The sequence below is a fragment of the Ammospiza caudacuta genome, chromosome 1 (genome assembly GCF_027887145.1).
Source record: "Ammospiza caudacuta isolate bAmmCau1 chromosome 1, bAmmCau1.pri, whole genome shotgun sequence".
Lineage (NCBI taxonomy): Eukaryota > Metazoa > Chordata > Aves > Passeriformes > Passerellidae > Ammospiza > Ammospiza caudacuta.
In genome coordinates this window covers 95,438,426-95,461,979 of record NC_080593.1, presented here as the reverse complement: position 1 = coordinate 95,461,979, position 23,554 = coordinate 95,438,426, and the positions used below count along the sequence as shown (strand labels likewise).

Below are 23,554 nucleotides of genomic sequence, written 5' to 3'. Positions count from 1 at the left end.
CCTACCTGATACCGTCTGTAACCAGCATTGATCCAGAGAATTAGTCTGGTGCTTTACTGGAAGACGGGAAGTTTCTCAGAGAGGTATATGGTTCTTTGTCTGAGGAGTTAGCTCCTGCATCCTGGTGTAGCATGAAGTGGGATAACTGAGGTCACACACTATTGCATTTCTGTCTTCATTGCTTTTCCAGTTTCCTGATTACAGTTCTTTCAGATATATTGTTCCAGATAACAGCTCTTGTTAACTTGTTAGTTGTGTAGCCAGTAGTGTGGTGTGTCAGTGGCATAAAACACATTTAATTTTTTGCTGTATTTGGAAGCAGGGCCAATTTAGTGTTCACCATTCCTTGATGACTTCTCATCTGAATTTGTGATCATCTTCCCTCCAAGTTTCCCTTGTGGACTTTAACTCGAGACTACTAAACTACTGAACACAGTTCAATCATCTTTCTTTTTTCTTTCAGATTCCTAACATTTACACAAAAGGCCCAGGAGTCAGCTCACAATCTCATTGCATATTTGAATAACAGGACTTCAGATGTTCTGTTTGTTCTTTCCTGCCTTTTTGTTTTTTGTTTGTTTTCTTCTCTCTCTCTCTATCTATCTCTCTCTCTTATTTTTCCACCTCCCTTTCTCCCAATGGGTGGGGATTTTTTATTTAGTGGGAAAAGATTGCTGGGTGGCTTCCTTTGTGGCACTGTGAATGTGGTGGATGACTTTGCTGCAGCCCAGATTCCTATTGTTTCACTGGTTCATGTTATTGGGCTCTTTCTTCTCCATTTTTTGAAACAAAATATTGTCAGAGGTTTACTTAGTTTTGTTTAACACTAAGTGACAACAGTGCGACAGGGTTTTGTAATTTGAAGTAGGTTGAGTTGTAGTTCAGGAAATGGATGAGAGATTCTTCTGTGTAAATGAAAACTAGGATTTAATAGCAGGACTTAGAGGCACACATTGCTCTTGTGATTTCTTTACCAAATGCATTGGTTTCTTTCCTTGTTTAGCTAGGAAGCAATATTGTGCTGGAAGGCCTGGGAATTTGGGGAGTTATAGTGGGTTTTCAGCTGCAGTGGCATGTTTTCTGCCAGATAGTTACATTATGCTTTTTGTGAATTGTATAGCTGTGCATATGGTTCTAGGAATAAACTCTGTAATTTGCTTTTATTTGTAGTACATTAAAAATTCCATTTGAGACCAAGGATATTTTTCAGATGTTATGCACTCCGAAAGGAGAGACAAAGAGGTCTGTGTATGTATAGACCAGATTTCTGTACTTCTGGATTACTTTGTGGGGTTGATGTGTTGTTTTAGAATGTTATCTCACTTAATTTTAGTAATTTCTTACTTGTAATCCATTAATTCTGGTTAGTTAGGGCAGCATTGAAACAAAAGAATAAAGCTGCTGGAATTAAAAAGTATGTGAGTGGCTAATTAAGTAGGAGCCAAATGGTGAAGAGGTCAAGATGAAACTTTTAATTCTCCAGTTTATGGTCTGTGTAGTTGAAACAACTGGATTAGTCAGGAAGATGAGATGAGGAGAATGACAGAGGGATGAAGGTTACCAAATAAGATTCTGCATAAAAGCTTTGAAAGCATATAGGGTTTTAGTAAAAGGAAAAAGTTAATATACTCTTCACTGAGAACCTTAATTCATCTGAAAAGCAGTCAAATGACAAAGTACAATTACTTCTAATTTATTATGTTCAAATTAGTTTAGAATCTATTCCAGGGTTTGTTAAATGAATGATTTAGTCCTCTCAATCTTTTTAGGGGTTTAATCACTTATCTTTCTGGTTTTGAAACTTTTCTAGGCCAGAAGCTCTTCTGTTGTCACGTGTGCAGTAACTCTTTCTCTACAAAAGGCAGTCTGAAAGTCCACATGCGCCTGCATACGGGAGCAAAGCCCTTCAAGTGCCCACACTGTGATTTGCGGTTTCGTACGTCAGGGCGCAGAAAAACCCACATACAGTGTCATTATAAACCAGATGCAAAGAAAGTTAGGAAGCCTGTTGCCCGGACTTCAACTGAGGCATTACAACCAGTCAGTCTTCTTAATTCATCCTCAACAGACCCTAATGTTTTCATCATGAATAACTCTGTTTTGACGAGTCAGTTTGATCAAAATTTACTTCAACAAGGACTTGTGGGCCAGGCTATCCTGCCTGCTTCAGTGTCAGGTAAAAATGGATGGGATGGGATGGGGGTGGAGGTGCTGGTGTGGTGATCAAGTTTTGAATTTTGCTTTCTATTAGAGTTTGGAAAGTTTTACCAAACACTGCTTGCCAAACAGCTAAGAGTTTTACTGAATTCATGGTTTGATGCGCAGTGGTGACATGAATAGAAATTTACCTATTTAAGAGTGAAAGAAAAATATATACAGTTCACTTAGAAGTCTCTTCAGTTCTCCTGTAGTATTGCACTGCAGAGTGGAAGAAAATGCAGATAACAAATAGCTGGAGTACTTGTATTCTTTGTGGTAATACTTTATTGGTTTTATTTAAAAAGAAAAGAAGTAAAACAGTTACTCTGTCTACACTACTTATTTATGTGAATAATGAAGAATATCTTTTAAGTGCGCATCCTCTGTGATACATGTGTAGTTATTTCTCCAAAATAAAAAAAAAACACCCACACCAAAAGAAAACCAACCAAAAGACCCCAACCTCAACAGAAAGCAAGAAAACTCTTTAACAATACAAAAAGCTAGTAGTGTAGGTATGTATGTTAGATAATTGAGTTCCTAAGATAGGAGGTCTCACCAATTGACAGCGACTAAAGCTGCGTTAGCACATTAAATGTGCCACAGGCCATTCTTTGACCAGCTGGCACAGAATACCCAACACGCTTCATGTTGCAAGAAAGTGACCTTTTGAGAATGATCCTTGCTAATTTCTAAATTTTTTTCAGGTATTTTTTGTGTAGGTGCTCACTGACCCAATGTTTGTGTAAGTGCTCAGGTAAACTTGGGACAGGGACGATTTTAAAAGCAGAATAGTGTTAAGGTGTCCAGAGACATGCCTTGGTAGTCTAGTACATTTGTACTACTTAGATTGTGGGTCTTAGACTGTCTGTAATTTCTGAAAGTGAGACTTTGATTTTATGTGCTTTGGCATTTTTTTCGGTCCATGTCTATGATTTAGCAGGTATGCCCACATATTCAGAGTATTATATCAGCCTCATATTTAACTGTAGCCATTCCAGCTTATCTGATTTGATCTAAACTGTTGTCCAAAATGAATAAATTGTTGATGTTCAGAAGATACTGATGTTATTTGACAGGTACAGTGAGTGATAAAGTTGTGATGAGAAATCACTGGCTTGGATTTTTGAGCATATTGAGGTGGCGTGTTCAGCTTGTTCAGATGTCCTAAAATGAGACCTTCTTAAATTCAGACTAGTTATGTGGGTTTGGCCAGAGCAGGTATTTTTTGGGTGCATTGTAAACCAGATTTATTATACTAAAGAATTCTGAAGAGGAAAGGATAGATGTTTTTGAATCATCAGCCAACACTCTCCGAGGTTGATCACACTCAGGGTTTTTGGAAAAGAAGATACATCAAACACAAGATGACTTTTTCCATATATTCCCTCAAGACTTTTTGTAGAGATGGCCTATTCAACTTTTGAGATTAGAACCTTTCCAAGGTCTAAAGACTTTTGGATTTCAATTGCTAATGCACCTTTATATTCATCCATGTAAATACAGAGGATGAACTTTGACAGTTTGATACTGAACCATGTCTGTGCTGTGCAGTAACTTTCTTGTGTATGTTCAGAGTCAGAATGTAAAACCCTATGTGTGTGCTGCTTTGTTTAGGTGCAGTACACTCTCCAAGGAAATCTAAACCAAATTTTTCCAGATTTCTAATGCCACTCTGGAGGGATTCTTGTTTTGTAAGCCACTAGCTAGTGCCTAAATAGCAATCCTTAAATCACATGGAATTTATGAAGCTTTATAACAGGTAGTCAAATTACTTTACAATCAAATTATACACTTCAAATTATCTTTCTTGTCATAAATAAATGTGTGTGTGTGTGTAGCTTTTATATTGATTTAATTTATAAAAATAAGCACACTGAAAGAGGTAGTCAGTAATAGTAAATAAAAACATTACAATATAACTGTTTTCTTTGGTAGCTGGAGGTGACTTAACTGTGTCCTTGACAGATGGTAGCTTGGCCACTCTTGAAGGAATACAGCTACAACTTGCTGCTAATCTGGTTGGACAAAATGTTCAGATTTCTGGAATAGATGCCACTGGTATTAACAACATAACGTTACAGGTAAGTTGCTCACTGCCCCTTGCTTTTAATTCTGTAGAGTCACTTTGAGGGCTGAAGAAAATTGCAGGAGCCTACATAATTCTGGAAGAGTTCTTGAGTTGAGTGAGCTAGTAACATACTGTATCACTTGTACAATGTTAGAAGACTTTAAAAATAACTGCACAATGGGGTATGTTTCTGATTTGGTTTCTTTCATTTTTTTCAGGATTTTTTACCTCTCAGGGATTTTGACAGACTGCTTTAAAATATGTGGTTTTTTTCTTTTAATTGCATTTTGTCTTTAAACTTCAAAAGTACTTTGACTCCCACCCACCCCCAAAACAAACCCAAATTATTGCACGGAGTGTTCTTTTCTAAGCATAAGACACTGTGTTACTTCAAAAGCTTTTAATGATTGAATTCACAATTTAAATTCCCACTGAGCTGATAAAAAGAATGACAGAAAGAGGTGAGATTATTGTATTTAAAAATTCTTGAGATGTGTGAAACAATGATTTTCTTGAACGTGGTTGTGTTTGATCAGTTGACAGAATTATTGTTGTTGGAGGAGCCCTCTGGAGGTCACCAGGTACAACCCCAAGGTCAGGGAAGGGACATCTGCAGAGTTGCATTGAGTTGCTCATAGTCCCTCTGTTCAAGGAGTTCTTAGCATAAAATGGGGACATTTTCATTTTGTTTTTCTCAACTGCAAAATATCTCTGAAGAGGAAAATGTCTTATCTTTAAGTATAGAGAACAGTTGTTGGCTTGTAAAATGAGACCTTAATGACCCCTGGGAGCTGAAAAATTAAATAATTTCTGGTATCAGTCTTCCCTCTGCTCCATACTTTTTCACTTTCAAAGGCTTGGAGACTGTGATAAGCACTACATGCACTAATAGGACAGTACAGAATACCAGCAGTGTGTTTACCTGGGGCTAGGCATGCTGATATGTAACTGATCATGATTTCCCAAACATTTTGCTGAAGGAAGAGAGGGAAAGTGAATCTGAATAGATTGGTTACATAGTCACTTTAGAGACTGGCTAGATATAGACACATAAAAACTAAATTTAGATTTTAAATTGTTAATTAAAAATTTTCAGTACTGTATATAATCTCTATGCAGTAAATATGTATTCTGGACTTAGGTTAAGAATATTCATTTAACCCAGTTTGTTAACTTCAGATTGATTGCTGAAAACTTGTTTTTCAGATCGATCCGAGTATCCTACAGCAGACATTACAGCAGAGTAGTTTACTTACTCAGCAGCTGACTGGAGACCCCGCCATGGCTCCACAGAATCCCTCTCTCCAGGCAACAGAAAATGCAGTGCCAGCTAACGTGGTTATTCAGCCCATATCAGGCTTGTCTTTGCAGCCCACAGTAACATCATCTGCTAGCATGACAATAGGGTCCCTGTCTGAGCAGGAGTCTGTGCTGACAACCAGCGCTAATGGTAAGCACTGTCAGTGGTTTTATTGTGTGTTCAATTTTTTAATTTTACTTAGGGTATTACTCACAGTGAGAAAATGTCGACCCCTGCCTCTCCCCACTCTCATTTTAATAAAATAAACTTGCAGTTCTTGCTTGAGTATCTTCAGCAAATTTTACAGCTTTGCGTTACCCTTTCTTAATATGATTTTTTTCAGAAGGTGAATTAGAGAGTAGGTTTAGATTAGCTATTAGGAAGAAATTTTTTACTGTGAAGGTAGTGAGGCACTGGAACAGGTTGCCCATAGAAGCTGTAGATGCCCCATCCCTCGAAGTGTTCAAGGCCAGATTGAATGAGGTTTTGAGCAGGTTGGTGTAGTGGAATTCATCCCTGCCCATGACAGGGGAGTTGAAACCATGTAATCTTTAGGGTCCCTTCCAACCCAGGCCGTTCTATGATTCTATAAAATAGAAAAATATAGAAAATACTTAAGAACTTCCATAGTTTTGAGCAAAATACAAAAATCTTCATTCTGAAAAATCTTAACTGTAGAAGAATAAATAGGATGTGGAAAGAGTTTTTACTTTCTAGTGCAAGTTCTAGCATCTCCCCTTGGCTGCATCAATTATAGCATCTGAGAAACTAATGTATAAATTGCTCTAAAAAGTTCTGTCAAAAATTCTACCAAAGGATATTAATGGATTTTTTTTGGTTCTGCCTCTTTAATTTAGGTGCACAAGACATTACTCAAGTCATGACTTCACAGGGTATGGTGTCATCTACAAACGGACAACATGAGATAATGTTGACCATAAATAATTCCAGTTTGACTCAAGTTCTAGCTCATGCTTCAGGTTCTACTACTGCAACCTCATCAGGAAGTCCTCAAGAAATCACTCTTACAATATCTGGTTTGTGTTTTTAAAAATCTTTAATGATACCATAAAATAGATCTCTATTTTATAAAGTACCTATACAGTAGCATACAAGGATTTTCACAGTCCACAGTTTTCGCATGGCATATTTTCCTTATATTCATCAGCTTTAAAAGATACTCCCCAAATCCACATTTGAAACCCAAACTCGTGTGCCTTGAGAACACTTTAGATTGGCCCACTGTTTTATTCATAATCTCAGTTAACAGCTGGATTTTTATAGATTGATCAAGTTGGTGCTTTGAATCTAGAGAAGTAAGATCCATATTTGTCTAAATATTACTAATCTCAGATGTTTCTGTACGTGTTAGTATCTGGATTTGCATAATCACATCTGTATTAAAAACCTGCCAAACCGGTGCATAAAAATCTGCATGGAAGTTAATTATGTGTTTTGGTTGTATTTTCTACTTTTACTATTTTATGATCTGTTTCAAGAACAGCAGCAGAATAATGCTGAGACGATTCTAGTTACAGTAAGACTTATTTCTATTCAGGCCAAGATCTTATTCAGCATAATTCTGGAAGCACTGATCTGAACACTGGCCTAAGGCTGACAGCACCAGCCATCAGCAGTCAGACTACAGGTGCTACATTAACTATAAGCAATGACCAGCTTCTTTCTCAGGGCCCTTCACTAAATGCTCCAGGTATGCATACAACATTTTTTCTAATTGAAAATAATACTTTGTTTAAAAAGTAAATACTGGAATTAATGGAACAATCTTGCATGTCATGATTCAGGAACTTTGAGTGTTTTGTGTGTTTGTTTTCTCACAAGCTTTAAATTGTTATGTCAGTTTAAATTAACTTTATTCCACACAATAGTAGAAAAATGAAAACAAGAAGACATGTCTTTAAATTAGTACTTTCAGGCAGTTACAGGAGTACTGAGAAACTGTATCTCTAAACTGGAGGATGACAATATCTGGTGCCTTCACTGCAGAAGTGCTAAAATACGCAATTTGCTCTAATACTCAAATTTTGAGTTTTTAAGTATGTTTATGAATTTCTACCTATATGTTTGTATATGCACGTGACCAACTGTGAGTGCAATACTGTGTTCATAAAGCTATACTTAAATGTAATTTTTCTAATTTTATCATCTGACTGACAACTTTGGGTTCTTGTCTAGCAGTTTAACTGATTTTGTTGATTCCACAATAGAAAATCCCAGCAATGGGAAACAGAAATTACTAGGTTCACTTAAACTAAATTTGTAGATTAGTGTTTATGTATGTAACAGATTTTTTTTTTTTAACATTTTGCGTATGTTCCAGAACTTAATACAACAGGGGGAACAAACCTTCCTCCAGCAACACCCATATCTCAGTCTGCAGTTTCTGCACAGAATTTGGTAATGTCTTCATCAGGAGTTGGAGGAGATGGAAGTGTCACTTTGACTCTTGCTGACACTCAGGGAATGTTGTCAGGTGGTCTTGATGCAGTTACGCTTAATATCACTTCGCAGGTAAGATGCTTTTCTGAACTGGCAGATAAATTTGTGTTTCTGTCTTACAGAACATAATTTCTATTGCATAGAAAATAATTTTGTCCTGTAAATACATAATATTTGATATCTTAGTTAATTTTCCTTCTCCCTGCCAACTGTGTGAGTTTGGCATCTAGAAACATGAACTGTTGGAACAGAAATGCCGATAGATTTTACAAGGTTTTTGTTTTTTTAAATTAACAGATTCTACTGTTTCAAACATGGTTTGACATCAGTTTTTGGTGTTAGAACAAAGACTTTATTATCACTATTCAGTAATACAACTTAGTACTCCTAATATATTATTTCATTTGGTAAATTTTTCTTTTCCTACTTGTGAATGGGAGAATTGAACAGCAGTTGTGACAGTTCTTTTCACAGCAAGTAACAGAACAGAATTTAATTGGGTATCTTTAATAACAGGTGGCATTATAAGAAATTTTATAAAAATGGTGCTGTATGGACTGTCATCTCTAGTAACCTTACTATTAGTTTCATTTATAGCTTAACTTAAGAATTTTGTGGTGTCATCAAGAGCCAAAAACACATTTGGCAAATAGAATCTACAGAGTGGGGAGATAAAAAACAGTGTCAAAAGACTACAAAGTGAAAAGGTTTTCAATGTGTGGTTGACATTTCAGTGTAGATTCTACATCTGAAAACTTGAGCTGTTTCTTCTATTTTCTTGGCTTAACTAGGTTTAGATTGATTTTTGACCTGAGTTAGTGTGTAAATGTATACAAATTAAATACTATTTATCTTGCGTGTGCTGTGATTAAAACTGGTGAAGCAAAGTTATATGCTTTCTTCTGCAGTTTTTCTCCAGGGAAGGGAAGAAAAGATTTCTTAAATAATTCTTATGATATGTTTTTCTTACCATATGTTTTTATGATGTGATTTCTGGTATCACAGAATAACAAAGCAGAACATGGTTTCATTTCAGGCTTTGTAATAATTTCAGTGGTAACATTTGGCAATGTTGTTTGTGAATAAGATCCCATGTCTACAGTTAAGGCAAGCATAAATAAAATTGAAACATTGAAGAATAATAATAGCTGTGCAAACACAGTTTATGTTGCAAGAAATTGTGGTGAATAGATAGGTAGTATGTAAAAGAACTGTGTTTCCTGGGGAAATTGAAGTCATTAAAAGTAGTAATAGAAATAGAAGTAGAAAAAAGTAGAAATAGAAGTAGTTAGATCTTAGTAATCCTATATCCTAAGTAGTGATTTTGTATCATGATTTCATGGGGTTTGGAAGTATGCTTAATCAAGAGGTTTGAATAAAGATACTGCAGGAAGGCCACACAGGAGAGCAGAATACAGGACTTAAAGAAGGACAATTGAAGGCTAAAGCATTCAGCATTTCATGCAAGGCTGGTAAAAATTGATCAGAACTGAATCTAGTCTTACAGACTTCCAGCTGTTGTTATCCTTAAATGGTTAGATATAAATGTAAAGGAGAAAAGGAAGGAAAACAGGTGCATTTGTTCAAATAGGGTTCTGAAATGTTTCTTTCTAAAGGAAAAGGTACTGTTTAGGTGTGAAAACTTATGCTACTCCAGTCAGCTGTTTAAATGCAGCTTTTTAAATATAGTTACTTTATTTTTTTTGTACTCTCCTCTTTGACAGGGTCAGCAGTTCCCTGCTATACTCACAGATTCCAGTCTTGCTAGCCAAAGTGCATCAGGATCACAGCAAGTAATACTGGTCAGCCATACACCCCATTCAGCACCTGCAAACTCTGATGAAATAACATATCAGGTAGATACTATACATTTCTGTATCTTTTGTGGTAAAGGACTTCAATCAAAATACTGGAACAATGTCTTTTATCTTGAATTATAAGCCTGATGTCATTCCCAAACAAGAGTTTTGGGAAGAGGTTCTCTCTAACTTTCTAGTTATGCAGATACTATTTTAAGTTTTGAATTAAAAAACACTTATATGTATATACATGCACACAAGAAAGAAATGTAATTAATAATATGTTTCTTTCTACAGATCGCATAATCATGTGCTCAACACAGACTGCTCCAAAAATTTCCAAGTGGCTATTTAGAAAATAGAAATAGATAAATTTTGGAGCTATGGGGGAAAAGTAGTACCTATTGGTATAGTTTTTCCATTCTCTTTCTGAATCCAAGTCGTTTCAGTGATGGTGCAACATAAAGTCTTTGCAACATCTTATGCCTTTGATCACAATAGAAACTCTTACATAAGTAATACAGTTCTGGTATTAGAAAAAGTGGTTCAGACTTCTTTTCTTGAAGGCAGAATGAATGTTTTCAACCAGCCTGGTAGGGCAAGCTCTAAAATAGGAGAAATGAGAGGGGCAGACTGTGACTTGATTTGTTGCTTTCTATGTTACTGTATTTAGGATTCTTCTGTATGTATAAAGTTGAATTTGGTATTAAATTATCTGAAGAAAGTAGTTTTTCCAGGCAGTTCTCACTAATTAAAGTAGTACTGCAGCACACCACCATCCAAGTCTATCAATTTTGCGTTGTGTTTCAGTACTTCTGGAGGTAGACCTTTACTTCCTTATGAAAATAGAATCCCCAATAAAGAAGTTAAACAAATAGAAAATATTCTCCTCTGCAGAATCAGAGATACCTTTTTTCCTGTCCAGAATGCTTTTGGCTTTGAATTTTATTTGGTGACAGATTGAGTATCATCTGCATTGTTCGGGAGCATAAAACTGAATGTAGAAAAATATGGATATACACACACACATTCTATTTATGATGTGTTAAGTCAATTTTATCATGGTTATTAATGTTGTTTTCTTAAAATACACGTGTCATTCTTTAGAGCAATGAAACAGAAGTTCATATTTACATATAACTGACTTCTTTTGTGTCTTCTAAATTGCTTGCAGATGCTCTCCAAAAATTTGTCACATTGAGGTAGATTTTAAAAAATAAACCAATGTGGATGTGCTTATGAAATTACCTGATAGTGTATTTGTAAATTGTTACAGGTGACAGAAGTTTCCTCTAATGTGAGTAAAAGCAGTCAAGGAGAAAAAGAAACTCGTGGGCACCAATGTTTTGAGTGTAGCCAAACCTTTTATTCCGTCACCATGCTGACACACCACTGCAAAGAGGTTCATGGCAAGGAGCGAATACACGTTTGCCAGATCTGCAATAAGGCCTTTAAGAGGGCAACACATCTCAAGGTATTTGGTAATAACAGTTGATAGTTATCTAAACTCCTTTTGTTTTGGACTTTCTGTGATATTAACAAAAGGTACCTATTAGCCCTTTGTCTTTGCTTTCCCTTTACAGTGTGAGAGGTGTGCATCTGAGAGAGGGAGTCTAAGTGATAATGTATGCACAGATAGAGAACTCTCTTCTGGAGCATGGAGAGGATTTTAATGCATATGTTGACTACAGAATGAAAATGTTAATGCCTGTCATGCAAGTAGTAGTGTCAGGAAAAGATTTCACTTATTTTATTTGTATATGAATATCATCAATGCTAATCCTGATTTCCAGATAATCTTTTGCTATCTCAGGAAGTTACCTGCTTTAGAGTCTTACCATTTCATTTGTAGATGCTCTGTCATGTGAGTACAAGTGATAGAGGGAGCATTTATTTTAAAATGTCTTTATATTATTGCTGTTGTCTAGTGATATTTTCTCTGTTTTCTCTAGATTATGAACAACCTAGTACGTCCTAGTCTTTTTAAAAAATAAGTGATGTATCTAAGTTCTTAACTGTATTATAGAATGTTCTTGTTAGGAATATTGGGTTGTACTAGACAAGTGCTTTGTTCAGGCCAGTATCTTACCTCTGAGAGATACTTAAAGGAAGTAATTTGAAGAGCTTTAAGAAAGGAGTAAACATACAAGTTGCCCAGAATCTTGCCAGCTTCCCAGAATTTATAGCAAGAAATTTTTGGAGCCAAAGGCAATGTATTTATATTTATTTATATTCATATTATCTTTTAGGACACCTCTTCAATAGATTTCATTTCACTTTGATATAATATTTTAATGAAATATACTCTCTTTGTGAAGTTCACCCTCTTGGAGTGATCAAGTCTGTCAACTAGACTATTGAAAACTATCATAAAATGTATTGTTGTGAAGCTCTTAACCTCTGAGTTAGAAGAAATTTTCCAGGAAAAAAAAACCCAAAGGAGTCTTGATACTTGTTTTCCTTAAGTAATGATAACAAACTCCAAAAATCAGTCTCTCTTCAGTTTGTTTTCTTAAAACTGGGCCCATCTTAAAGATATGACAAGATAACTTCTTACCCTAGTATGTCCCTTGGATTATTATCCATAACTGATTTTTCAGGAAGGCAGCGATTGAAGTTGCAATAAGAAGTTCAGGGGCAGTCGCAAGAGACTACAGGGCCTTGGGACAACTTGTTAAGGGATCAGTAGCACAAGTAATCTTCTCCTCTGTCCTTCCAGCTGCAGGGTGTGGTGTAGGAAGAGCTGGCAGATCAGTAGCTGTCTCTGAGACTGGCATCACCAGCAGAATTTAGGGGTTTTTGACCATGGATTTGTCTACGCAACAAGCCTGCTGCAGATGGGCTACACTTGTCTCAAAGGGGGCAAAGATCTTCTCGGAGGAGTTAGCAGGGCTCGTTGAGAGAAATCATCTAAACTAGGTTTGTAGGGAGGAAGGGATAAAACCAGACTTGATGGAGATAAGCTTGAGGGCAGCACACCAGTGTTTGAGGGTTCATGTGCCAGCAAGGCCCTTCAAGCTCCACCCCAGTGTGCTGAGGACACGTTTGAAATGTCCCGGTGCTGGTGCGTGCAGCACTGTAGTCATCTCAGTGGAGGTAAGGGAAATGGTCAGTGACCTGCCACACCACTTCAACATGCACAGTTTGTCTGTAGCACTGGGTGGAATCCACCCAAGGGTACCAAGGGGCCTGTCAGAAGAGCTTGCCAAACCACTTTTACGATGAGCAGTGCTGGCTAACCAGGGAGGTCCCAGTTGACTGGATCTTAGCACCTGTGATGCCCCTCTACCAGGGCTGGAAATAGGATCTAGGAAACTACAGGCCTTTCAACCTGATCTCAGTGCCAGGAAAGGTTATGGAGCATCTCATCTTGTGTGCCACTATGTGGCACATGCAGGACAGCCAGGAGATCAAGCACAATCAGTGAGGGTTTATGAAAAGCAGGGCCTGCTTGAGTAACATGATTTTCTGTGACAAAGTGACTTGCTCATGGAGGAGGGAAAGGCTGTGGATGTTGTCTACCTGGACTTCAGGAAAGCCTTTGACACTGCTTCCCACAGCATTCTTCTGGAGAAACTCAGCTCCATGGCTTGGACAGGCTCAATGTTTGCTGGGAAAAACTTGGCTATATGTCCGGGCTCAGAGCGGTGGTGAATGGAGTTACATCCAGCTGATGGCTGGTCACAAGTGGTGTTCTCCAGGGCTCAGTACTGGGGCTGGTTCTGTTTAATATCTTTATCAATGATCTGGACAAGAGGATCGAGTGCACTTTCAGTCATTTTGCAGACAACACTGAGCTGACCAGGAGTGTTGATCTGCTGGAAGGCAGGAAGGCTCTGCAGAGGGATCTGGACAGGCTGGATCAATGGGTTGGGGCCATTTTGTGAGGTCCAACAAGGCCAAGTGTTGGGTCCTGCTCCTGGGTCATGAAAAACCCCAGGCAGCACTACAGGCTGGGGGCAGAGTGGCTGGAAAGCTGCTGGTGGAAATGACTGGGAGTGCTGAGTGACAGTGGCTGAGCAAGAGCCAGAGTGTGCCCAGGTGGCCAAGGAGACCAATGGCTCCCAGTAGGAGCAGGACAGTGGCTGTCCCTCTTTACTTTGTGTTGGCAAAATAAATCCCGTGTTCAGTTTTAAGCTCTCAGTTCATGAAGGACATCGGGGTTCTGGAGTGTGTCCAGAGAAAGGCAGCAGAGCTGATTAAAGGTATGGAGCACAACTCTTAGGAGGAGCAGTTGAGGGAAGCTGGGGATGTTTAGCCTGGAGGAAAGGAGCCCGGGGGTAACTTAACACTCTCTGCAACTTCCTGAAGGAAAGTTTTAGCCAGGTGGAGGTTGGCCTTTACTGGATAATGAGCAATAGGACATTACCTCAGTTATGTTAGAAGAGATTTAGATTGGATATCAGGGAAAATTTCTTCATTGAAAGGCTTGTCAGGCACAGCATGTAAAGGGAAGTTGTTGAGTCACCAACTCTGAAGGTATTTAGAAGATGGGTAGATGTGGCACTATGGACACTGTCTTAGCAGGCATAGTTTAGTGGTAGACTTGTCAATGCTGGTTAATGGTTGGCTTTGATCTTAAAGGTCTTAAAGGACAATTTCATTTACCACTGGACCATCAGGTACTAAAACAAATTCCACCCGTCATCAGACTCTTTATCAAGGTGTTAATAGCAGCTTCAGTTGTGAGCGGACTTTAACAGCAAATTCAAAGATAAATGTTGGGGTTTGGCTTAGGATTTTGGGAAGAGATCAGCCATCTGTTACTTGTGGTCTTCATTTTATACTGGTGGAATTCTGGAGATCACCAGAAACATTAAGGGCACTACCAAACTTCAGGTTTTTCAGAAAAATCCAGTAAGAGGTAAGGTTATCAGTGTTTAGATCCCAGTACTTAACAGTAGGTGTTTTTTCCAAAGATGTTAGTACCAGCATTTTCATAATTATAAACAAGAAAATGCTCTTTAGAGATCATGTACAAACACCTCCACCCCCCACCCCCAGTGTTAAGGCTTTTCAGTTAAGTGACTCAGACTCCCCTTCTGATGTGGGTTACTGTCCTGTTTTACAGCTTCAGAGCAGAGAACCTTCAGACATGCACAGTGACTAAACTGTCCAGTTTTATATGAATATGTATTGGAAGTATCTGGAAGTTGACTGTTGATAGTAAATAAGGCACAGACATGATTCCAAGTTAAAAGGAAAAAGGCCTTATCATCTTATTAAAACAATGGAATGAAACAAACTTTTTATTGCCACACTTTGAGAGGTGGTTACAATTAATGTTTCAGGAGTGATGGGGTATAAGAGTGGCATACTAATGCAATGAGCCATTTCAAAGAAGGTTTCCTGGTCTTATTTTTTTTATAAGATAATGCTTGTTTGCTACCCCAAGATAATTGCTCTCTGAAGAATATAAGAATTGCACAAATAATGTTGTAAAATATCACAAAATCAGTGAAATACTAACTATGTAGATAAAGAGATGATTGCACTTCATGAATGTTGCATTTTCATGAACTATTTTCAAAAGAATATTTATTTTACAGGAAAAGTATGAGAGGTGCACAGATCAGTGGAACAGAATTGCATCACAAACTGTTTCTTCAGAGAAAGTTGGCAGAAAGTTTTACAGGGCTATCTGGATATGTTGTTTGCATTGAAGTAGAAGATGGGGTGGGAGTCATTGGGATTTGGAGGTTTGGTTTTTTGTTTTGGTTTTATGGTGAAAGAAAGAAGCAACTGGTTTCAGATAATTTTTTTGAAGTAGGTTATAGTATGCTTCCACCATTTCAATGCTTGAGGGGGTTATGAACAAGATAAAACCTAAAGATTTTGTTTATTTCCACCTAAGCAGGGGTTTTAAGATACCTAATTTTTCTCAGAAGACCTTATATTATTTCCCTATAATACTCTATTATTATAAGTACTGTGTTAATAATATTCATCCATGTAACTGTCTCGCTGATTTTCCAGTGTAAACAAACTCTGCAGACACAGTTTGCTTCAGTTCGTGGAGTGAGGAATAGGACTTCATAGACATCAAGAAGGCTTATTGTTTAGGTATAGTAAAGACTAATTAATAGTTTAGTCTGTAATCAAATAGACTAGAAAAGAATATCAACACACATTTTAGAAAGTGGACAAGTATTTGCAGTACTGTTTCACAGACAGTTCTTGATTAGATTTTTTAGTTATATATATTTTTATTTCTTTTGTAATTCGAATTTTAACTTGGTACTAATAATGAAAATGAAAAAATAATAATGAAAAATGAAAAAATTAATAGATAACATAAATACTCTTCTAAGTTTGAAAAACATCTGGGACTAGCATCAGTGTATTAAAAACACTGAAATTAGAACTGTTATTGATGCTTTTTCATGAAGATAGAACATCCTGCTATCTTACCATTAAGAACCTGAGTGATTTAAGTTTCTGGTGTTTTTTTCAGTTAAGAGTCCATTGTGAAGTGGTTCTGTTTGCATCTTGCCATTGTGCAGCTGTGTGCGTGTATGTTGTGATAGTTGCCTCTTTGAGGCCTGTGCGATTTGACAGTGTTACCAATTCAGGTGCTGAGGAATGCCCACATATCAGACAAGGAGGGAGATGGATGCTGTAGAGGAGAGGGGGGAAAATCCTACGTTAGTTTACAGTGCACAATAGTCAAAATACCTCTTTGTAGATGCACAGAGCATTTAAAGAACTCTGGTTTGGTTTTCTGTATTTTATTTTGCTTCAGATAATTAGTAAAGGGACTAATATATGCCAAAAAAAGAAAGACATACAGTTACTTATGGAGTTTTTCAGAAGTGTGAAGACTGATGGTTAGAGAGAGTTGATACACAAAAATAATCTCTAATTTAAAAGAAAAAAAACAGTGCAGGCTTCCATTTTCTTCCAGCTTGTCTGCTGATGACTAAGATCCTCTGCTTTTGTCTTCAAGGTGTCAATATATTTTTATGTTAAGTACTGAAGTGTTTTTAAAGGGTCTGAAATTTATTTTTTTTTCCCTATGCTGGCTTAGGAGCACATGCAAACCCATCAGGGTGGACCTTCACTGAGTTCCCAGAAGCCTAGAGTGTTTAAGTGTGATACTTGTGAAAAAGCTTTCGCTAAGCCAAGTCAGCTGGAGAGACACAGTCGCATCCACACAGGTGACACCAGAAATTGTTTTTATCTTGAGAGGTTTTCTTAGCAATGTCTGGGTGTTATGTTTGGAGCCCTTGCTTATGCTTTCAGCTAACTGCATTTAAATGTCAAGTTAAGCTTAAAAAACCAAGTAAATTTCTTTCTTCAAATGTATGGCAATTGAAAGGAGGAACAGCAAACTTGAAACTCGTGTGTACTAAGCTGGTCTTTATTTTGTGACTCGCAGTACTGCAGTGATAATGTGAGTGCATGAACTTGTGTCTAAAGGTTTTTCAGCCTTTGAAAGAGATAAATCATATTTTAAAGTATTGTTTGAAGTGATTTAAAAACACTGGTTATGATCATCCTCAATCATACAGAAGAAAGTGCAAATGAGGAGTGTGCTCAGTGATGTTAAACAAGAGATAGGTTTGACTGCTAATGTAGACTGCTGTGTGCAGTGCTTCATTGTCACTGAGCTTCATGCACAGGTCATCTGTTTCTAATGCCAGTGCTTTTAATTTGTTGTGTTCTTTTCCACATATTCCACTTGTATTATTTCCTTCAAAAGTTAATCTATAAAAAGTCTATTCTGACTTCTCTTAGGGAGCACTCATTTTCTGTGATGTAAGTGAAATGCTTTTCAGGTTGCAACTTCTGCCTTACTTTAAGTTGAAGGCTGTACATAGGATGATAGCCCAGCTGCCCTCCCTGTCACCTTCTGTGCCTGACAAACATTCGTCTTCAGAGCATGAGTTCTAAATACAGCAATCAGTTCTCTGAAACAAGTTCTTTCTTTTCCCTACCACTGCTGCCAATAAATAGCAGTCTTGGCTGCTAAATGTAAACAGGACAGGGGAAAGTTACCTGTGTTGCTAATAAGCTGGAGAGCACCAATGAATTTGGCTGGATGTGCTGTAGAATAAGAAGATTCCCTCAAAAGGGTAAAACTCTGTCTTAGAATGAGTCAACCAGAGCTTTCTCTTTTCCCAGCATCAAGCTGCTTTTTGGTTATTGCATTAGAAAGAACATTCTGGTTCTACTGTGGCTAGGAAAAGAGAAGCAGGAGTTAAAATCCAAGGAAATTAAAATACCCTCAGTAATTTGATTTTTGCAAAACTGACTTAAATAACACAGACTCTTGAAAAAGTTATTGTCTCCTAGTTTAAGGGTTCCACAGAATGTGCAGGAAGCAGGAAAAATTACCAGTTGTCATTTTCCGTGCTTAGTTAATTTCATGCTGCTGCCCCACTGTAATAGGCACAGAGCATTTCAGGGAGACTGAGAACAGAGCAGACTCCCTTTATTGATCTGTTTCTCATAAATCTTCACCATCATAGGATGAGTTCTTTCTGTTTTGGAATGACTTGTAATTCACTCAGGAAATCCTTAGATATTTTTGGGTTTCTTGTACTAGGAGGCTCATGTGCTAGACTGTAACAGACCTTGCTAAATTCATATTTATTTTTGTGTTTCAACCATGTCAGGCAATAGTAGGTCAATCTATAGGATTGTAATTCTTTCAAAAGGTAATTTTCCTTTGGAAATCACTGGAGACCAAAAGAGTGAAAATTCTGTTTACGTGCTGCACAGAAGTGTTTAGATGGGTGCATTTACATAAATTATGCTAGGAAAGGTTAATCTAAACCTAAACTGACTTATTTCCATAAAGATACTGTCCTTGTCTGTGAGAAAGTTTTTGTGATTTCTATCTTGACTAAACATTTCTAACCATTTCTAATGGGTAATATCTACTGAATCAATGATCAGAAGGAAAATACATTCTTTCTCTGAATAGCTCTAGATATCTTGCTATTTAGGATTTATCAGTGAAGAGTGGTTTGCTGAAATGTTGAAATCAGAGGGAAGCACTTGCTTCCAGTTCTACCGAAAACTGTGTAGTAATCCATTACACCAAAAAGGCTGCTCACTTTCACTGAATTTAAAAAATGGAATCAAAACAATTTCAATAAGCCTAGATTTCTCTTCAAACTAAAGAAGAAGTTGTTAACAAAAATAGAAGGAAAATATCTGTGCTTTAAAGGACCTTCTGAAGTTGGATTTGGCACGCAGATGGGAACACTAACATAATGGAGAGATATATTTGTCCTGTAAGAAAGAATTTGGAAAAATGTTTTTACTTCTTCTTGTGCTTTATTGTGCTAACTAATAGCAAGAGTATCTTAGAAAGTGCTTTTAGAAGTCCTTAATAGGTGATGGTTTCCTTGAGTACAGAAAAGTCAAATTAGTAAATTGATTTTTTTTTTGGTAGCTCTGTTAAATAACTTACCTAGGTTATAAATTGGATAGGAAGGATTATATCAGTGATTTAGTACTTATGTAACTATTCTGACATTTAATTTGAGATTTTTACTGACAATGTGGAGCTATAGCCCTGTTTGGAGAAAGTCTCAAGGAAAATGATGATGTCTATTTTATTTCTAGATCATCTTGATAATTTTTACAGAATTTCAAACTGTATTCCAATCTTAAATGGAAAAATTATGAAGTATGTTTTTCTTTCTTATAAAGGGGAACGGCCATTTCAGTGTACACTGTGTGAAAAGGCATTTAACCAGAAGAGCGCTCTTAAAGTCCACATGAAAAGGCACACAGGAGAGAGACCTTATAAATGTGACTACTGTGCAATGGGATTCACACAGAAAAGCAATATGAAACTGCATATGAAACGGGCTCATGGTTACACTGGTACGTAGCATGGTGGTAGTACTGCTGAGGACAGGACTCCATGTGTTTTGTTAGGAGAGCACAGAGCACTTCCCTTAAGTTATTGAGGAATCAAGCACTGATAGCCCAGGACCACAGTTGATGAGGCAATAGTTGCACATCCAACCCAAAAATCAGGCTGAAACAGCTATTTGTTACTTTTTATGGTTCCTTGTTTTTGATGTGGAGCTCTGTGTACAGAAATACAGAGTTGAAAAATTATTCCAGGAAAGCAGTATATTGTATTGGATTTTTAAAAAAAATTTTCCAAGACCATCTAATGAATTGACAGTATCTGAAGTAATTGTATAATACTGTTCCCATCATGGTTCCTTTATTCCCAAGTGCTATATTTGCCTTTTTCTTACACCATATGTCAAATGACACTCAATTGCCTTTTCTCTTGTACCTTGGTAGGTCCTGTACAAGAGCCTGCAAGTCACCAAGAACAAGAAGGGGAAGACATCAGTCGTACTCTGAATTTAGAAGAAGTGGTACAAGAATCTTCAAATGAATGGCAAAGTATAGGCAATGTTTTTCGATAACACCTTGAAATTTGAAAAGAAAAAATATTTCTGGGACTCGAACTTTACAGTTAAAGCTTCAAGCATTGAAGATACTAACAATAGAATAATATATTATAGTTTTTTTAATTATTTACAAAAGATACCTAAAAGATGAATTCTTTTTTTTAAGCTTGTAGAAGAATATTGGGAAAACTTCATTTAATCTGTGCTAAGTTGTCTGTGAATCAATGAACTCAGGTAATAATGTATACAGTTTCATCTTTGAATTCACAGCCAGTATATCTATTTAAAAATAAACTGGAACTTTATATCAGAATAGGATTATTCCCATTTTTAATGATGATGAAGAATAGCTTCACAGGAAAATCATGAAACTGTCAGTCAACTTTTTTTTTAATGTGTTTTAAGAAATAATTGAGATTGGAAACAAAGTGTTGCAGTTGATGATGCATGCAGTATAAAACAGTGGAGTTTTGCCTTTTTTTTTTTTTTCTTACAAGGCACAGGAAAAGGCTGCATTTCTTTTGAAAGCTTTCTTTTTTAGTACATTTTGAGAATTTGTTGAAAAAAAGAAAATACTGCGAGCTCATGGCTTTTCTTGAGGTAAACCCTTGAGAGGGAGCATGTTCATTTTCATTCCAACCACAGAGGCAGGTAGATGTTAGTTTTTACAGTAAAAGTCTTGAGGTTTTTGACTTGGCAATAATTACTTAATAAGAATCCAAATGGAAAAGGGTTCCAGTAAAAACCTCTGTTGTTGTTTGCTGTACTGGGTCAGCAGGTACATTTCTCAGTGTCTGTGGAAAACAGCCATATACTAAATCTGGGAGGTAAACAAGTACCATTTTGGTTAGCAGTGAGAAAATTAGGTGCACACTAAGTCACCTCTACTATACAATGTTCCCCAGTGGTGTAAACAGTTATAATTTTGAATCTGTAAATTCCTTATTATTTTCTTTGTGGATTTTGGAAATATGTTGCATTTATTTGTTGTTAAAGTCATTGTTTTAGCAAAACTACCTAGCTGACTGAGTATTGCTTTCAAAGGTGCCACTTGTTCAGTATATTCATAGCAGAGAAACACTGGAGTAAAAGCATAGTTGTCTTTTAGACATTCCAAAGACAGAAGCTGTTTTCTTATTTTTGCCTTGTTCTTTTGAATTTTATTTATATGTTACATATATATAGATATATATATGTGTGCTTATATATGTATATATATATATATATTTAAAGTCTACGAGCCTCTGTGTGGCTGATCAGTATATTTTGTAAATATTAATCCCAGTTTCAAGGAGTTCATCTGTTTGGTTGCCACAAGTACTTCTAGATCAGTGGTGGATATGTTGTACTATAATACAGACCCAGACTTTAATTTTCCTTCTAAAAGATAATTGTTCTCAGATCCAAAAAGCTCTTATCTGTAAATATTGTCTATACTCTGTCTGTGATACAAACTAGTTATTTCAGATTGCTGAAGCAAGAAATCGCTGTTGGTTTTGATAGGACATCTCTTAATTCTTTTGTTAACTGTTCAGCATATGTATATAAGTAATATAGTTGGTGACATGAAAATAACACTTTTGTTATGTGGAATATTTAATTGAAAAACATGCTAAATAATATTACTTTTTTCCAAATTCTGTTTTGTGTATTTTTTAAGCATATGATTCTGGATTCTAGGAGATTGGAAAAACTGTTTACAGAAGTGCATGTTTGAATATTAGGTGTGAAGAATAAAGTCCTTCCATCAGTGCCTTCCCTTCCAGGCAGCCTGTGAATGTTTCAGCTGTTAAAGAAAGACATGCTATTTTACAGTTGTCTGGCCTCATGGCATAGCACACTGTTTATCTGTAATAATAGAGCAAAATGTGCTGTATTGCCTGTTCCACGTATGAAATTTTTTCACTGTTATTTCAGGGAATACTGTATGAATGCACAGAGGGCTTGGAACTAGGTGATCTTTAAGGTCCCTTGCAACCCAGACCATTTAATGAGTGTGTGATACTTGGTACACAGAACCTAAAAGTTGATCTCATGGGTAAAAAGATGGCATTTTTAAAGGGTCACTTCTCAAAGTGTTATGCCTTGGTTAGAGGCAGTGAGTCTGTTCAGCAAGCCTTGGAAGTGTTAACTGAACAGTGTGAGTTACGGAGTCAGCTGACATTTTTCCTGAATTCAGTTTGCTACTCTTCCAGCACTTGGAAATCCTGTCAGCTACAGTAATAGACTTTTAAAAAATTTCTTTTTAACATTGTATATTATTTGCTTCCCTGCATCCTCTTCATCTGTGAACTTAAAAGTGTCTTAACAGAGGTTTTTATAGCCTTGGTAGAATTGAGTTGGAGTTTTTCAGAGCAGTGTATGTGTTGATGTTCAGAGCAAACACAGACACTGTAACCAGTATGCTGATATTTTCAAAAGCTGTGTTAAAGCAGATGCATTATGTAAGGAAGCAGAAGAGGTCTTGTTCTCAGGAGTGCTTGATGTGTCACATTGCATAGTGGGTAAGTGGACAGCCCTTGTTCTTTCTGGTTTAATGCAGCAGTAGGCTTGTGCTAGCCTTGGGGTTTTGGGCTCATGTCTGCTCACAGTTTCTTTTGGCTTATGTCCATTCCTTCAGAACATTAAATTACACACTCCTGGTATTGCCTGTGCATTCTTGTTTCAGGAAAAATTCTTTGCTTACAAATCAAATGGCCATTTAAACTGCTGGTTTTCATCAAAACTAGTGTGTAACTAATAAATTTCAGGCTAAGTTTTAATCTCTTTTCATATTGGTAAAGCAATGCTTTCAAGTACTGTACCTATTCCTCTAGAGGAAGTAAATCCAAAAAGCCACTTCAACCCTCTGGCAAAGATGACTGAGGGGAAAGAAGAGTGATGAAGGCAAGGAAGAGGCTTTGGTTAAATTCTGTTACTCTACAGTGCAGTATATTGAAAGATGTATTTCTCTGGGTTTTTTACCTTAAATAGTCTTTCACATTTTTGAAGGCTGTTTGTGCCACAATTTTTCATGAAGGGGACTGGTTTTTATTTCCTGTTCATAGACATTTTATGTTTTATGCCTTGCAATATCCCTCTGGCCTGTAGCTGTCACTCCTTAAGACACTGGCATTCCATAATTCTTGTGTCCTATTGTCAATCTTCTGGGCCATGCAATGTCACTAGAAGCCTGTGTGCGGGGTCTCCAGGTGTCATTGTGTTATTTTCTAGTATCTGAACATTATTCATAAACTCTGGGGAATGGGGGGTGGCAATAAATCAAACAGACCTAAATATATAAATACATATAAGTATGTATAAGCATATATATATATCCTTTTCCTTTGTAAAAAAA

At 36.8% G+C, this 23,554-nt stretch overlaps 1 protein-coding gene across 1 annotated transcript in view; it reads left to right on the top strand.

Moving 5' to 3' along the window:
- ZNF236 (zinc finger protein 236) overlaps positions 1 to 21,884 on the top strand; it is a 73,993-nt gene extending 52,109 nt beyond the window's left edge. The window contains exons 23-33 of the mRNA XM_058800251.1: positions 1,811 to 2,176; positions 4,168 to 4,283; positions 5,477 to 5,720; positions 6,428 to 6,607; positions 7,129 to 7,281; positions 7,912 to 8,102; positions 9,755 to 9,886; positions 11,106 to 11,303; positions 16,857 to 16,986; positions 19,493 to 19,669; positions 20,105 to 21,884. Of these exons, the coding sequence (XP_058656234.1) occupies positions 1,811 to 2,176; positions 4,168 to 4,283; positions 5,477 to 5,720; positions 6,428 to 6,607; positions 7,129 to 7,281; positions 7,912 to 8,102; positions 9,755 to 9,886; positions 11,106 to 11,303; positions 16,857 to 16,986; positions 19,493 to 19,669; positions 20,105 to 20,232 (2,015 nt within the window). The 3' untranslated portion in view covers positions 20,233 to 21,884. The remainder of the gene's footprint in view (positions 1 to 1,810; positions 2,177 to 4,167; positions 4,284 to 5,476; positions 5,721 to 6,427; positions 6,608 to 7,128; positions 7,282 to 7,911; positions 8,103 to 9,754; positions 9,887 to 11,105; positions 11,304 to 16,856; positions 16,987 to 19,492; positions 19,670 to 20,104) is intronic.
- Positions 21,885 to 23,554: the final 1,670 nt, after the last annotated feature.